The 17,009-nt window shown below is 40.0% G+C and overlaps 1 protein-coding gene across 1 annotated transcript; it reads right to left on the bottom strand.

The window, feature by feature from the left end:
- Positions 1-5,138: 5,138 nt before the first annotated feature.
- On the bottom strand, positions 5,139-11,049 carry LOC120874818 (tripartite motif-containing protein 64-like). Its single transcript, XM_040256518.1, has 5 exons — positions 10,639-11,049; positions 10,057-10,152; positions 9,221-9,464; positions 6,673-6,786; positions 5,139-5,643 (listed from the first exon to the last, which is right to left on the bottom strand). Exons 1-5 carry the CDS (start codon positions 11,047-11,049, stop codon positions 5,159-5,161), a joined length of 1,350 nt encoding a protein of 449 aa, XP_040112452.1. The 3' UTR covers positions 5,139-5,158.
- Between the last annotated feature and the right edge of the window lie 5,960 nt (positions 11,050-17,009).

Genomic DNA, 17,009 nt, shown 5'->3' with positions numbered 1-17,009 from the left:
ATGGGGTCGCTAGGAGTCGGACACGACTAAGCGACTTCACTTTCACTTTTCACTTTCATGCATTGGAGAAGGAAATGGCAACCCACTCCAGTGTTCTTGCCTGGAGAATCCCAGGGACGGGGGAGCCTGGTGGGCTGCCGTCTATGGGGGCGCACAGAGTCAAACACAACTGAAGCGACTTAGCAGCAATAGTTATGCAGAACAGCTTTTCCTGTGTTTATTGGCCTTCTGTATGTCTTCGTTGCAAGCACGGGCCCCTGCGAAGGCGTGCAAGCACGGTCAGCTGTGATGGCATGCAAGTGTGATGGAGAGGAGCTACCCCATGTCTGAGGTCAGGGGCAGTGGCCAAGAGTGCCAGGCTGCAGACAGCGCAGGAGTAGCCAAGAGGAGGTACCCCATGGCTGAGGTCAGGGGTGGCAGCTGAGAGGAGCTACCCCACATCCAAGGCTAGGGGTGGCGGCTGAGAGGAGCAACCCCACGTCCAAGGAGCAGTGGCTGTGTGGGCACAGGAGGGCCTAGAGGAACTACTCCACGTTCAAGGTCAGGAGGGGTGGTGGTGAGGAGATACCCCTCATCCAAGGTAAGAGAAACCCAAGTAAGATGGTAGGTGTTGTAAGAGGGCATCAGAGGGCAGACACACTGAAACCATAATCAAAGAAAACTAGTCAATCTGATCACACTAGTTCCAAGGCCTTGTCTAACTCAACGAAACTAAGCCATGCCCTGTGGGGCCACCCAAGATGGGCGGGTCATGGTGGAGAGGTCTGACAGAATGTGGTCCACTGGAAAAGGGATGGCAAACAGCTTCAGTATTCTTGCCTTGAGAACTACATGAACAGTATGAAAAGGCAAAATGATAGGATACTGAAAGAGGAAATGCCCAGGTCAGAGCTGCCCAATATGCTACTGGAGATCAGTGGAGAAATAACTCCAGAAAAGATGAAGGGATGGAGCCAAAGCAAAAACAATACCCAGCTGTGGATGTGACTGGTGATACAAGCAAGGTCTGATGCTGTAAAGAGCAATATTGCATAAGAATCTTGAATGTTAGGTCCATGAATCAAGGCAAATTGAAAGCGGTCCAACAGGAGATGGCAAGAGTGAACGTCAACATTCTAGAAACCAGCAAACTAAAATGGACTGGAATGGGTGAATTTAACTCAGGTGACCATTATATCTACTACTGTGGGCAAGAATCCCTCAGAAGAAATGGAGTAGCCATCATGGTCAACAGAAGAGCACGAAATGCAGTACTTGGATGCAATCTCAAAAACAACAGAATGATCTCTGTTCGTCTCCAAGGCAAACCATTCAGTATCACAGTAATCCAAGTCTATGACCCACCAGTAACACTGAAGAAGCTGAAGTTGAATGGTTCTATGAAGACCTATAAGACCTTTTAGAACTAATACCCCCAAAAGATGTCCTTTTCATTACAGGGGACTGGAATGCAAAAGTAGGAAGTCAAGAAACACCTGGAGTAACAGGCAAATTTGGCCTTGGAATATGGAATGAAGCAGGGCAAAGACTAATAGAGTTTTGCCAAGAAAATGCACTGGTCATAGCAAACACCCTCTTCTTTCTGGTCCCAAAGAGTCAGATTGAACAGTAACAGCAGAGCCTGTCCACATCAGGGCTGGGTCACCTTAGACCAAACAACTAATAGGGAGTGAGAGCAACCCCACCCATCAGCATATAATTGGATCAAAGCTTTACTGAGCAAGGCCCTGCCCACCAAAGCAACACCCAGTTTTTCCCACCACCAGTCCTTTATCACAAGCTTCTCCAAGCCTCTTAGCTTCTCCATCAGAGGGTAGAGAGAAGAAGCCATAATCCCACAGAGGCTAGAAGAACATTACAGAAAGTTCATTATGATGAAAAAGCAGAAGGTTATGTTCCAGATGAAGGGACAAATAAAAGACAAGAAAAATAACTAAATGAAGTGGAGATAGGCAACCTTTCAGAAAAAGAATTCAGATAATGAAGATGATTCAGCATCTCAGGAAAACAACGGAGAAGATGTAAGAAATCTTATTCAAAGACCTACAAGAACTAAAGAACAAGCCAACAGAGATGAATAATATACTAGAAGGAAATCAATAGCAGAATAACTGAAGCAAAAGAATGGATAAATGACCTGGTGGACAGAATGGTGGAAATCCCTGCCACAGACAGAATTTAGAAAAAAAGAATGAAAAAAAAAAAAAAATGACGACACCTCTGGGACAACATTAAACACACCAACACTCACATTATAGGGGTCCCAGAAGGAGAAGAAGGAGAGAAAGGACCTGAGATAATATTAAAGAGGTAATATTTGAAAACTTCCCTAACCTGGGAAAGGAAATAGTCAACCAAGTCCAGGAAGCACAGAGAGTCCAAGGAGGAATACAACAAGATGCATGTTTGAGCTGACAAAAATTAAAGGCAAAGATAAAATATCAAAAGCAACAAGGGGAAAATGACAAATAACATACAAGGGAACTCCCATCAGGTTATCAGCTGATTTCTCAACAGAAACTGTACAAGCCAGAAGGGAGTGGCATCATGTATCTAAAGTGATGAAAGGGAAGAACCTACAAACAAGAACACTCTATCCAGTAAGACTCATTCATATTTGATGGAGAAATCAAAATCTTCCCAGACAAGCAGAAGTTAAGAAAATTCAGCACCACCAAACCAGCTTTACAACAAATTCCAAAAGGACTTCTCTAGGCAGGAAACACAAGAGAAGGAAAAGACCTACAGAAAATAAACCAAAAACAATGAAGAAAATGATAATAAGATCATACATACCATTAATTATCTTAAATGTAAATGGATTAAATGCACCAACAGAAAGACATAGACTGGCTAGGCGGATGAAAATATGTGCATGTATGCACTTCCATTTACCATATCACTGTGCTTGACCCCCCCCCCCCCCAAATTGCATGTAATTATTTTGGTGTTGATTTTGATGTCTGAGTCTTGAGAGCCCATGGAGAGTAGCCTGTCAGTCTCCTCTGCCCATGGGATTTCCCAGGTAAGAATACTGGAGTGGGTTGCCATTTCCTTCTCCAGGGGATCTTCTTGATCCAGGGATCAAGCCCGGGTCTACTGTGCTGCAGGCAGTCTCCTGCATTGCAGGCGGATTCTTTACCAACTGAGCCACCAGGGAAGCCCTTTCTCTTTGTAATTATTTTACATAGAGAAACAAGCCATTCTAGTTCTAACACTCTTGTTTAGTTTATAAGACAAGGCAAGGTTGAATGGTCACCTATGCTCTGCCGGTAGATATCATCCATAATAAAAGTGAAAGTCGCTCAGTTGTGTCTGACTCTTTGTGACCCCATGGACTATACAGTTCATGGAGTTCTCCAGGCCAGAATACTGGAGTGGGTAGCCATTCCCTTCTCTAGGGGATCTTCCCAACCCAGGGATCTAACCCATGTCTATCGCATTGCAGGCGGATTCTTTACCAGCTATTCAAAAGGGAAAATATAATAAAAGCATTAAATAAAAAAGATCAAGCCCTACCAGGAACGTAATAGGTCATATTTCCTTTGAATAACACCAAGTATATCACAGATTTCCCCTTTGCTGGGAATCCAGTCTTTTGAGAATAAGAAAGCTATAGCTGTGTGCTTCACTTTTCTTAATAGAACAAAAGAAGTTGATGCAATGTTAAAGGTGTGATTTGCTTATATTTTGCAAGACAGAAAACACTCAAAAATTAATCCAATGTTTTGACTTAGGATTCCCTCCCCCCCCCCATTTAATGTGCATTTTAAATAGACTTTGTTCACAGTATGTCCCTCAATCCACTGGAGCCCTGAGTTTTTGATAAACAATTTTAGGAAAGAGAGTTCCATGGACACACATTTTTGGTAAATAATGAGTTGTACAAAGTTTCTCAGATTTTTTTTTTAATCTAACATGTCCTGTGATATGCCAACATGAACTGCAAATACCCAAGATGATGTTTCTCAAAGTTACTTCTAGGTTAATTTGATTAACTTGAGGTACATTTCAATAGGCTTCCCAGGTGACTCAGTGGTAAAGAATCCTCCTAGTAAGCAGTAGGCATAGGAGATGCGGGTTTGATCCCTGGGTCGGGAAGATTCTCTGGAGGAGGAAACATCAACCCACTGCTATATTCTTGTCTGAAAAATCCCATGGTAAAGGAGCCTATTGGGCAAGGCTAGACTGTACAATGATATTTTACTTTTATCTAGTTTGTTTCACTTTTTCTATTTCATGTTCAGTGCTCCCATTTCATTTGGTTTACGTTTTCCAGTTTCTCCATCTCTTCTTCCTTTTTTTTTTTTTTGATGTTGTTTCTGAAGACTTTATCAAGTACAGTAAAAAAGCTTTTGGATTCATATATATATAGTATGCATAATATATATATTTTAGAAAACATAAATTTTTGCTTAAGTAAAAAATTTATGACATTTTGATTCCATTTATTTGACAATATGAATAGAATTCTAGATTTCTAATTTAAAATATAGATATCCAACAAGCAACAAAGGCTTAGTGTATAGCACAGAGACATTGTAGTCAATATCTTATAATAATCTATAATGGAAAATAGTCTGAAAAATAATATTTGTATATATGTATAACTGAATCATGTTGGTATGCACCTGAAAGACTGCAAGTCAACTATACTTCAATAATATATATATACATGCTAAAAAAAAAAAAATCCATGAGGAATAAAACTAGATTGAGATGACATCAGAAGGGGGAGGGGCAATGGGGAATAAATGTTGATGGGCATTGATTTCTCTCTGGGGTGATGGATATGTCCTGGAATTACATAGCTCTTGTTCCATAAATTTTTGTACATTAAAAAAGTAACTGGGTTATATACTTTAAATAGGCTAATCTTTATGAAATGTAACATTTTAATAAAACCATTATTTAAGAAAGGAAAACAATCGATTTTATTCTATGAGATACTCCATAATAAATTTTTGTGTTAAATTTTATTAACAAATTTATACATTCAACATGATTAAGCCATTTTATAAACATACAATCATTATGTTTCATTAAATTGCAGTGTGCTCGGACAAAGTCAGGTATCATTCTGTGACCTTGCATGAGGTTTAAGATAGCAACTTCCTCAGGGAAGAATTTCAAAAATATGGTCAGGGAACTAGATAATTCATGGAGACCTAAGGCAAAGGAAAGGCTTCAGAGGGGAAGAGATGGAGGAAGGAAGGAAACTGTATATGAGGGATCCTCTGGAAACATCATAGAAGCTCACAGCTCCATTGTCGTAATCCAGAAAAACTCCAATCTTACCCAGAGGCCTTTTTACAAACTGAACTAAGGGTGGGGAGTTGGTGAAGAGACTATACTGGTCATTCACCTTTTCAGAAAATAGAAGAAATGCTTCTTCATAATTAATATGGATAATAGTATCGCTTGTCAAGATATCTTTACTGACCCCCAGAATCCAGTTGGAGAAGTGTGTCACATCCAGCTCCCAGTAGTGCCTCCCAGAAGTGAAAGCCTGAGCTCCCCAGGCCACAAAGCTCTCCCCACCATCGAGCTGTCTGGACATGCCGTGGGGGTCATCTCCTGACATCACACTTGCATCATCAAGGCTCACGTGGTGAATGGTTGTCTGAGTCAGAACATTATCCACTGTAGAAAGAGAAAAAACTGGGTTAGCAAGTGGGATTTCTGTGTCTCTGAGAGGCAGAGGCTCTCTACCCCCTGCCTTTATTCATTTTTCCTCCTCCAAGAAAACACAAAACAAAGCAAAGGGAGTTCAGACTGGCTCTACAATGAAGAACACTAGTTATCACTATCTCTACAGCATATATAATGCCTCAAATCATATAGAAATAGAAAAAAAAAAAAACAAGATACATCATAAACTGTGTGAAGTCTCTAACGTCTATCTCTTGACAGTTTATAGCAGGGCTCACCTAAAATGTTTTATCTTTTGTTTAGAAAACTGTTATTGTGTTCTTTGTCTTTAATATTACTTAATAGATAGATGGCACTTTGCTGTCAAGTGAAAATTTATTGAGGTGTATTCTCTACCTGTTACATTCTCAAAGGTCCAAACATTTGAAACAAATCCATAAATGAATAGTTTTGAAGCTTCTGAAAGGATGTTCTGGCTAACCATGTTCATATAGCCCTTGCCTTTCAGTTGTTCTGAGATTGATCTAAGAGCATTACAGTTGTTCGGCATAAGCCAATTTTAATTTGTTTTGTCAATTAGTCCTTATTTTAGGAATAATAAATATTCTCTATACAATACATAACAAATGCGTATGAAATGCAGAATATGTTAAAAACCAGAAATGCCACAATTAACCTTTCAAGAGTGAAATAACCAGAATAAACACAATGTTGATGGCTACTCATGAAACTAAATATTCTCTTTATAACAACATGAGCATCCTGGTTGTTCTACTATTGCTTCCCTTATGTCAGTTGTAACTTAATGTATGCATCTGGCTTTGTATTTTCAGTAAACTACAGGTGGCTAAGTTCAACTTTGGTTTTGTAATCCGACGACACATGCAGAAAAGATGTTACCACTTTGGGAAGTTAAGTACTACCATCATTTCAGAAAAAATAATGTAACAATAAAAGAAGGTTCCTTCCTGGGAAGCTCTAATGAAGCATAGTCCTGATCACTACAGGGCTGACCCTTACCTCTGAAGTTGTTCAGCATGTCTAGGATTCCAGCAACAGGCCAGCAAGTGAGCTCTGGGTTCACTGGCTGAGGCTTCTGCATCTGTGCCAAGTCAGCCCTGAAACAAATGACATCTAATACATTTTAAGGCCAAAGTCTAATCACATGACCATTGTATAAAAGCAGCTTTTAACCCAGGACATTTTGTTAGTTACATATACAATATATTCTACACAGTTGGGAATATTAAAACATTACCATATTGTTTACTAAATATAAATTATATCAAATTTCAGCATCCCCATTGTTCTCAAATATTAGTCCAGTTTTCCACTCATTGAACCTCATTCCCTTTCTGTATTCCATCTCAGATAATGCAAAGATCCTGGGCATTTTACAGAGAGAAAAATTTCAGGTTCAGCCTGTGAGATTGCAGTCAGCAAGTAGTCATCAAGGATGCATTCAGTGTCTACAAGGAAGAGTTCATTGATCCAGACCTGTTTGCTCTTGTCGGACCAGCAAGGAATTCCAATTCCAACCTGGTTACCTTGGTCTGAAAGTCTAACTTAGTGCACAGCAGAAAGCCACTTCCTCTGAGGTCCTGCCTACAAGGGAGCTTACAATGATGGAACAGGCTGAGTCACTGCTACTTCTCCAAACAAAAGCACACTTCCTCTTCTCATTCTTAGGGAATTTGCCTCTTTCAGGCCTTTTTCACCTTTCAACTCACTAGCATAGGTGTTTCCTCTGTGATATCTTGCAAATTCCTTCCAAAGTTTTATTGTGCTGAGGTTGGAGAGGATGGGGTGATTGGGTAAAACCAAGTCCAGCATGTCAGAATGTTTTCAGGTATATTTGATTTCAGCCAAATGAAAAGGAAACTTCTGAGACCAAGGATCAGAAGGCCTGGAAATTATTTGAAATAAAATAGAAAATAGCCAAAAAGATGATATTGATAATCCACATATGAAGGTTCTGCACCTATGGATTCACACGTGGATTCAATTTGTAAATTCTGGGTTGCTTACTTATGTACTTATTTACTTATATATTTATGTATTTGATGAGAAGTCCTTGTTGGACCTACTATTTTACATATAATTTTAAATATAGCAGTGTGTACATGTCAATCCCAAATTCCCAGTCTATCTATTCCTCCATCCTTACTCCTGGTTTTGAATAAAAAATTTGGAGAAAAAATTCCAGAAAGTAAAACTTGAAAATTCCACATACCAGGGAATTTTTTGAATAATATTCAATTTGCCTTGTGTATGTTTGCTGTTATAAGTAGTCTAGAGATGACAAAGTGTAAGGGAGCATGCTTGTAAGTTAACTGCAAATACTAAGGCATTTTGTATAAGGCATCCTGCATCCTGGAATTTAGATATTGGGGAGGACCTGAAAACAATCTTCCATGGTACTAAGGAATGACTGGGTATCCATTTCATCAAAAAGAGAACAACTTTTCCAGAAATAAAAAATTCATTAGTGTATACTCACATTTCCAATACATTTCCCATGGCCTGCAAAGAGAAAAAAAAGATCATGTTAATCATGAGACTTCTGTCTTTTTGCATCTTCTTCTCTCTCTCTCTCTCTTTTTTTTTTTTTTTTCAGAGAAGGCAATGACACCCCACTCCAGCACCCTTGCCTGGAAAATCCCAAGGACAGAGGAGCCTGGTAGGCTGCAGTCCATGGAGTTGCTAAGAGTCAGACATGACTGAGAAACTTCACTTTGACTTTTCACTTTCATGCATTGGAGAAGGAAATGGCAACCCACCCTGGTATTCTTGCCTGGAGAATCTCAGGGATGGGGGAGCCTGGTGGGCTGCCATCTATGGGGTCGCACAGAGTTGGAAATGACTGAAGCAACTTAGCAGTAGCAGTCTCTATTTTTTATTCAATAAGATACTGTTTTGCTAATTCTCTTCTAAGGAACAGTCAGAAGGCATCATAACTGAGCTTAAACTAAAATATGATGGGCTTCCTCAGGGCACATTAAGGAAAGAAGGGAGCCATGAAGAGTATATAATATGCAGCAACATCCAGGATTTCAGTGTCACTCATTGCCCAGTGCTATTCCCTAGGACAGAGCTCACCATCTATGAAAGCAATAAACCAAAACAGGGAACCATATAAAATGAATTATAGAGTGCATGGAAATTGATGACTAGTTCTAACAATCTTGCTGAGACAAAAAGCAAAAGCTCAGTATCTTCAGAAAATTTGGGATAGCAGGGAGTGACAAGGGTTTAGGGGAACACATATTTAGATTTACTCCATGAAAGTTAACATTCTCCTGGTCATAGAATTTTGCTGACTTTGGAAACTTATCTGGATAGTACCCCTGATCACACTAAAAAAAAAAAAAAAAGTTTTATTTTAACTAGGAAATGGGCAAAAAAATCTTCTAAACGTTACCGGATATGATAAAAGAAGGGATTGGACAAATACAATAATGGGGGTCAAGGAAAAACCTTTCTTAGCTGAAAGTAACAGTATATGCAGGGAACATTTCAGTGTCACAGCAGCTCATCTAGAAGAGTGTTTTTTTCTCTGAGGATGGACCCTCCTCTCTCACCTGGAGCAGCTCCGTGTCCGGCTTGTAGCACATCTCAGTCAGCTCTCTGTACATTTCTCTCAGTCTTTCTTTGTACTGAGTCATGCTGAACACACTCTCCTTGAGTTGTAAACAAATCTCCTTGGCTTCTTTCTTCAGGGCCTCCAGATGCAGTTTCTCCTCCTCCTGGAGCAATGGATGCCTCCTCTGATATTCAAATTTAATCATCACCTTCCTTAGGGTCACATATTTCTGAGGGCATAGTGGATTCAAAGTATTGCTTATGCTCACATTCAAAACAAAACTCAAATAACATTTCTTTGATTTAATCAGGAAAGCTCTTGGAAAACTTTTTGCCTCACACATCAAAGGTCCTGTATCTGCTGGTCCTTCCTGTTCGTGCATTCTCTGGATTCCTAGGATCTTTCTTTGCTTGAATCAAGCCATCTGAGGGGTCCCAAGCTCTCTCTCTAGGAGGATTCTCCAAGGTTCTCACTCTATCCATTATATCCTCTCTGACATGAATCTTGCCTCTGCATGCTACTACTCTATTCATTTCTTCTACCTCACTAGTCACACTTAGTGAAATGTGTGTTATACTGCATTTCTGAAAAGTTGTATTCAGATCTTCCAAATTTGGCCTAGGAACACTTTTCATGCTGTGGTTTTCCCTTGTACTAGCATCCCTGAACTAGCATGTATTGGCCTGTTTCGATTGTGATCACTGATAGGTCATTTGAAACCTCACAATTTCCAGGGAAGAGACCAATGGGAACTTAAATGGACCAAACAGCAAGAATTGTATCAATCTCTGTACAAATAAATAGTAACCTTTTATTCTTACCTTAAATGACCGGGTTTTTTTAGCTTCCTCATTCAGAGTCAGTTGCATTTCTTCTCTCATTTTCCATAAAGAGCTCATTCTTTTCAGAAATTTTCCCTGCAAAATAGTCATGAGATTGAGTGACATGGAAGATGACACTGTAAATTTCATGAGCAAAGGTAGTTGTTGGTTACACAGAAACCTTGAGTTAGAATGCTGTGGTCAGATTTTCCCTGATTAATCTGAATCTAACACTTGAATGTGATAGTGACAGAAGTGTATAGTAGAGAACAGGGGAAAACTTACAGATAAAAAAATCCATAACCTAATAAACTGAGACTTACACATTTATGTAGTTTGAGTAAGAAAGCCTCAAGCTCCCATCAGAAGCCTGTGGCCCTGGTGCCACCCGCCCTGGGATGCTGCATTTCCACACGTGGGGACAATTGGGCAACAACACTGAGAGGACACACTATATGTGAGGATCCACACTCAGAACTCCCACCTCCACGATCTCCACCCCCATCACCATCATCGCATCCTCGTCTTCCTCTCTGACTTAGGAGCCTCTAGATCCCAAACTGCTCGAGAGGCATCACCTACCCGGGACTCCTCAGCAGCCCTGTGTATTGGACTGTGGCTGTGAGCTGAGTGCTCAGGGCGTTCAGAGCAGGGCCCACAGAGCAGGGTCTGGTCAGCCTCACAGAAGAGGCCTTTGGCTTCCTGGTGTGTCACGCAGATCTGCTCCTCAGAGCTGTGGTCGTGGTCAGCTCTGGCCTGTCTGGCAAGGGAAGCCAGCCTCTTGAGGACAATGTTGGTTTTGAAATCGGGCCTCTCTGCTATTCTCCTGCACTCAGGGCAGCTCCTTGGGGTCTGGCTTTCTTCCCAGCCAAGGCTCAGACAGGAACGGCAGAAGCTGTGCCCACAGTCTATGGTGATGGGGTCCAGGAAGCAGTTCATGCAGATGGAGCAGGTGAGTTCACTCTGGAAGACCTGCAGTGTGTCTGAATCCATGTTTCTGAAAATTAGAGACAAATAAGAGAGGGTAAGAGAAAAAGCTATTCTTATGCTGTGATCAGGGAAAATAAAGCCTTTGGCAGATAGAGTTCCTGTTTTGAACTCTATCTCATTTCAACACTTGCTTACCCCCAGTATAAACCTGTGTTCTGAGTCGCTCAGTCATGGTCAACTCTGAGAACCTATGGGCTGGAGCTCCCTGGGGTCCTCTATCCATTGGGTTCTCCAACCAAGAAAACCAGAGTGGGTTGTCTGGTCTTTCTGCAGATCTTTCCTACCCAAGGATTGAACCCATGTCTCTTACACGTCCTGCATTTGCAGGTGGGTTCTTTACCACCATCACCACCTGGATTTCCCTGATGGCTCAGTGGGTAAAGAATCTGCCAGGAGTGCAGGAGACTTAGGAGACATGGGTTCGAGCCCTGGGTCTGGAAGATCCCCTGGAGAAGGAAATGGCAATCCACTCCAGCACGCTTGTCTGGGAAATCCCATAGACCTAGGAGCCTGGTGTCCTACAGTCGAGTTGGACATGACTGAGTGACTAAGCATTAGGTTTTAAAATTGACATAACTATAACAATAGTTAGTAAAAAAAAAAAATCAGTTGTTTAATAAAAGCAAAGAAATTAGTGTGAATATACACAAGGATTTCCTCTCTACCTTGGAAATTCCAGACATTTGGTTAATGGAAGCAGCATCAGGTTCTCTGTTTTCTGAGACTTCCCTCTCTTTTCACTTCACGCTTTTGGAGTCCTTACTGGCTGATTAGATCTATCCTCAACACTTTTCACTTGTGCACTGCAAAGTGAGGGTTCTAAAATGATAGCAACTGTGACCATTTCAAGGAGGTTTTCTGATTAATTCACCCATTTAACTCATGTTCATCTGTGTGAAGGATATGAAATATATACTTTATGTTGAACATTTTAGGACTACTATGTGTTTTATAAGTACTTGGCTCTCTAGAAAACTCTTTTAAGACTTAAGAACCTCTAGTAACATAAGGTCATGAAATAATGATGATTAAATAGCTTAACATTAGAGATATCAATATATTAAAATTGCTTTATTAAGTTATTTTAAATTTTGATGTCAATTTTAAAACCTAAAACTACTTGTTTTCTTGGACAATACCTATGCAGGTAAGTAGGTAAATGGAAAGTGTTTGCATAAGAGAAAGTGAGCATGAATATATACTTTCAGTTATCATACATTGTGACTAAATGTTTGCTTTAAATATATGATTCCTGTTTTCTTACCTGTCTATGAGAAATTGAATAGAAGAGACTACATCTTTCCAAGGCTGAGAATTTGGGTCTGGTCATGAAAAGAGACAGAAAGAGAAACTTTTGCTAATTAAATTAGTATAACATCAACTTTAAGATGCCTTTCCAAAAAAGCTTGACGGTAAAGCCATAGTGTACAGATCTATTTCTTGTAAAAATTGTTAATAAGAGATTTATGGAATTCTGATAGATGACCACAATTTTCAACAGTATAGAACCTAAAGCCGTTGACTGAAATGTGCATCAATTGAGGAGATAGCTGATGAACAGGGAGAAAGTATAAAGAAACCATGTGTAGAATGGGTTAGAAACTGGCCAAGAATTCTTTAAGAAAATAACTTTTATACTAATGACATCAGTGATCATGATACTATTAAAATAATAGGAGAACCTAATGGGCTTCCCAAGTGGCTCTGTGATAAAAAAATAAGCTTGCCTATGCAGGATATGGAAGTTCGATCCCTTGGTCACAAAGATCCACTGGAGAAGGAAGTGGCAATCCATTGCAGTATTCTTGCCTGGGAAATCCCATGGACAGGGGGGCCTGGTGGGCTGTCCATGGTGTCTCAAGGAGTCGGACATGACTTAGTGACTCAACAACAACAGGAGAATACTGTTTTGTTTACTTTTTATAAATTTTTTAGGTATTAATTAACTCTTTTTATATGAATTAACTATTTCAATTTTCTCAACAACATTTACTAATTTTCTATTTTTACCCACATGTTATAGGGAAGCTACTTGACATAGTGTGCATAAAAGAAGTTACTTATTTACAAATTCAACAGGGATTAAATGCTTGATTCAGTGTTCACATATAGATAGTACTGATAGAAAACAATTACATTTTTGTCTGCAACTATCATTAAAGTTTCATTTTTAAGTGAGCATAGCAGAATTTCATTGTACCTTGATAAGAACTCACCTTTGGGTACACTTGATGAAATGTAGTTGATGAAATTCTATTCCTGTTCAGTAAGTAGCTATTAAATTCAGGTCAGCACTTAGGTGCTCACCTCCTTCTGGCAGGAACTTTAAAAATTCTCCTCAGTGCAACAAACTCAAATCCGGACAGCTCTGGATGCTGGAGAAGAATGCAATCTTCAGGGAATGCTCTATATATTGTCTGAAGACCACACCCATTTCCTCCGAGTGATATGGTTATCAGCCCTATGAAAATGTATAGGTGAACATGATTAGATTTTTGCAGAGTTGAAAGCATTTTTATTTGCTAATGACTGAAGTCAAACCTTTGAAATCTACTTAATTCAATTGCTACACTGCAATCTCTGCTAAAAAGTCACATCTTACGTTTACAGTTGCAATCCATGAAGTTGTTGTTTCAGTTCAGTTCAGTTAAGTCGCTCAGTAGTGTCCGACTCTTTGCGACCCCATGAATCGCAGCACACCAAGCCTCCCTGTTCATCACCATCTCCCGGAGTTCACTCAGACTCACGTCCATCCAGCCTGTGATGCCATCCAGCCATCTCATCCTCGGTCGTCCCCTTCTCCTCCTGCCCCCAATCCCTCCCAGCATCAGAGTCTTTTCCAATGAGTCAACTCTTCCCATGAGGTGGCCAAAATACTGGAGTTTCAGCTTCAGCATCATTCCTTCCAAAGAAATCCCAGGGTTGATCTCCTTCAGAATGGACTGGTTGGATCTCCTTGCAGTCCAAGGGACTCTCAAGACTCTTCTCCAACACCACAGTTCAAAAGCATCAACTCTTTGGCACTCAACCTTCTTCACAGTCCAACTGTCACACCCATACATGACTACTGGAAAAACCATAGCCTTGACTAGATGGACCTTTGTTGGCAAAGTAATGGCTCTGCTTTTGAATATGCTATCTAGGTTGGTCATAACTTTTCTTCCAAGGAGTAAGAGTCTTTTAATTTCACGGCTGCAATCATCATCTGCAGTGATTTTGGAGCCCCTCAAAAATAAAATCTGACACTGTTTCCACTGTTTTCCTGTCTATTTCCCATGAAGTGATGGGACCAGATGCCATGATCTTCATTTTCTGAATGTTGAGCTTTAAGCCAAATTTTTCACTCTCCACTTTCACTTTCATCAAGAGGCTTTCTAGTTCCTCTTCACTTTCTGCCATAAGGGTGGTGTCATCTGCATATCTGAGGCTATTGATTTCTCCCGGCCATCTGATTCCAGCTTGTGTTTCTTGGACAGTAACAAACTTCCAAACATGAATTTAATATCTCCATTTAATGAACTATATTATAGTTCTAATTCCAGATGACAATTATATCTATCACTTTGGGTCAGAATCCCTTAGAAGAAATGGAGTAGACCTCGTCATCCATAAAATAGTCTGAAATGCAGTACATGGGTGCAATCTTAAAAAAGGACAGAATGATATCATTCATTTCCAAGGCAAACCATTCAGCATGCCATAAATTGAAGTCTATGTCCCAACCACTGAGGCCAAAAAAACTGAAGTTGACCCATTCTATGAAGAACTACAACATCTCCAGATGTGCAGCTGGATTTCACAAAGGCAGAGGAACCAGAGATCCAATTGCCAGCAATCCTTTGATTCCTCTATGATCAACAATCCTTTCTTTGATCAAGGAGGAATCAAAGGAGTTACAGAAAAACATCTACTTTTGCTTCATTGACTACACTAAAGCTTTGAATGTGTGGATCACAGTGAATTGTGGAAAATTCTTAGGAGATCGGAGTGCCAGACAGCCTTACCTGTCTCTTGAGAAACCTGGATGTGGGTCAAGAAGGAACAGTTAGAACTGGACATGGAAAAATAGACCAGTTCCAGTTTGGGAAAGGAGTATGACAAAGATGTGTATTGTCATCCATGGTTATTTAATTTATATGCAGATTATGTCATGCAAAATGTCGGGCTGGATGAATCACAAGCCAGAATCAAGATTGCCAGGAGAACTGTCAGTATATCTCATCCTTAAATATGTGGATGATACCACTCTAACTGCAGAAAGTGAAAAGGAATTTGTCTTTTGATGACAGTGAAAAAAGAGAGTGGAAAGGCTGGCTTGAGATTCAGCATTAAAAACACTAAGATTATGGCATCTGGTCCCATCACTTCATGGCAAATAACAGAGGAGAAAGTGGAAGCAGTGATTGATTTTATTTTCTTGGGCTCCAAATTCACCTTGGAAGGTGACTGCAGCCACGAAATTTAAAATTTAAAAAAAAAAAAAAAAACAAGCGAAAATGCTTGTTTCTTGGAAGAAAAGGTGTGACAAAGCTTTTTGTAGACAGTGTATTGAAAAGCAGAGACATCACCTTGCTGACAAAGGTCCAAATAGTCAAAGCTATGCTGTTTTCAATAGTCATGTATGTGGATGTAAGAGTTGGACCATAAAGAAGATTGAGCTTGTTATTGAGCCTTGTTTGAATTCCCTGTGCCATACAGCAAATTCCCATTGGCTATATATTTTACATATGGTCATGTATATTTCCATGTTATTCTTTCCATACATCCCACCCACATCCTAGAGGGGCTGGATGGGGAGGAAGTTGGGAGAGGTGTTTAAGTGGGTGGGGACATGGGTAAACCTATAGCTGATTCATGTTGATATTTGGTAGAAATCAACAAAATACTGTAAAGTAATTATCTTTCAATTAAAATAAATAAATTAAAAAAAAGAAAAAAGCTGAGTACCCAGTGGAAGAATTGATGCTTTTGAACTGTGATCCTGGAAAAGACCCTTGAGAGTCCCTTGGACACAAGGAGATCAAACCATTAATCCTAAAGGAAATCAACTCTGAATATTAATTGGAAGGACTGATGCTGAAGCTGAAGCTCCAATACTTTGGCCACCTGATGTGAAGAATCGACTCACTGGAAAAGACCCTGATGCTGGGAAAAAAGTTGAGGAAGCTAATTTGAAAAAAGTTATGAAGTCTGATTTTGGCAAACATTCTTTGGTCTAATAAGTAATCATTTCAAGCTAGGTTTACTTTTGACCATGTTGAGTTTGGGCTTTCCTAGTGGGGAATATATATAGAGAGATTGGAAAGAGTTTTAATCCAGTTAGTGTTGACTGGATTTACTCAAGGGAACTGCACTAATCTAATCAGGGAGGAGCATCAAGGATCCTGACAGTCAAGCATCTTGTACGCAATGCTTCTTCTGTTCAGAGATGTTCTGAGTTGGCTGGACCATGGAAAACTCTGAAAGCTACAACTGCTGACCGCCCCCCCCCCCCAGGGTGCAGATAACTCCTGACATGATGGGGTTGATTTTCCTGCCCACATGATGAGACCAAATCTAAAATTTTTGGTGAGTAAAGAGTTCTGAGTAGATAGATTTACATTTTTTCCCCACAAAAATTAAAAAGAATATTTTAATTCAATAGTAACAGGCTTAAGAATTTCTCAAACAGGAGGCGGTCCTAAGGTGGTGGAGGAATAGGATGGGGAGACCACTTTCTCCCTCACAAATTCATCAAAAGAACGTTTAAACACTGAGTAAATTCCACAAAACAACTTCTGAATGTCAGAAGAGGACATCAGGCACCCAGAAAAGCAGTCCACTGTCTTTGAAAGGAGGTAGGAAAAAATATAAAAGATAAAAAGAGAGGCAAAAGAGGTAGGGACTGAGCTCCATCCCAGGAAGGGAGTCTTAAAAAAGAAAGTTTCCGAACACCAGGAAACACTCTCACTGGCGAGTCTGTG

The sequence above is a fragment of the Oryx dammah genome, unplaced genomic scaffold (assembly GCF_014754425.2).
Source record: "Oryx dammah isolate SB20612 unplaced genomic scaffold, SCBI_Odam_1.1 HiC_scaffold_15, whole genome shotgun sequence".
NCBI classification, from domain to species: Eukaryota; Metazoa; Chordata; class Mammalia; order Artiodactyla; family Bovidae; genus Oryx; species Oryx dammah.
The sequence above is the reverse complement of the archived record's forward strand: the minus strand, read 5'-3'. Positions and strand labels throughout refer to the sequence as shown.

Bases quoted from the DNA above. Each gene is read 5' to 3' on its own strand.
- LOC120874818 (XM_040256518.1), bottom strand. From the start codon at position 11,049: ATGGATTCAGACACACTGCAGGTCTTCCAGAGTGAACTCACCTGCTCC. The intron at 10,153-10,638 runs GTAGGTGATGCC...ACTATTTTGCAG, and splicing joins GGGCTGCTGAGGAGTCCCGG to GGAAAATTTCTGAAAAGAAT. The intron at 5,644-6,672 runs GTAAGGGTCAGC...CTCTTTCTACAG, and splicing joins CATGCTGAACAACTTCAGAG to TGGATAATGTTCTGACTCAG.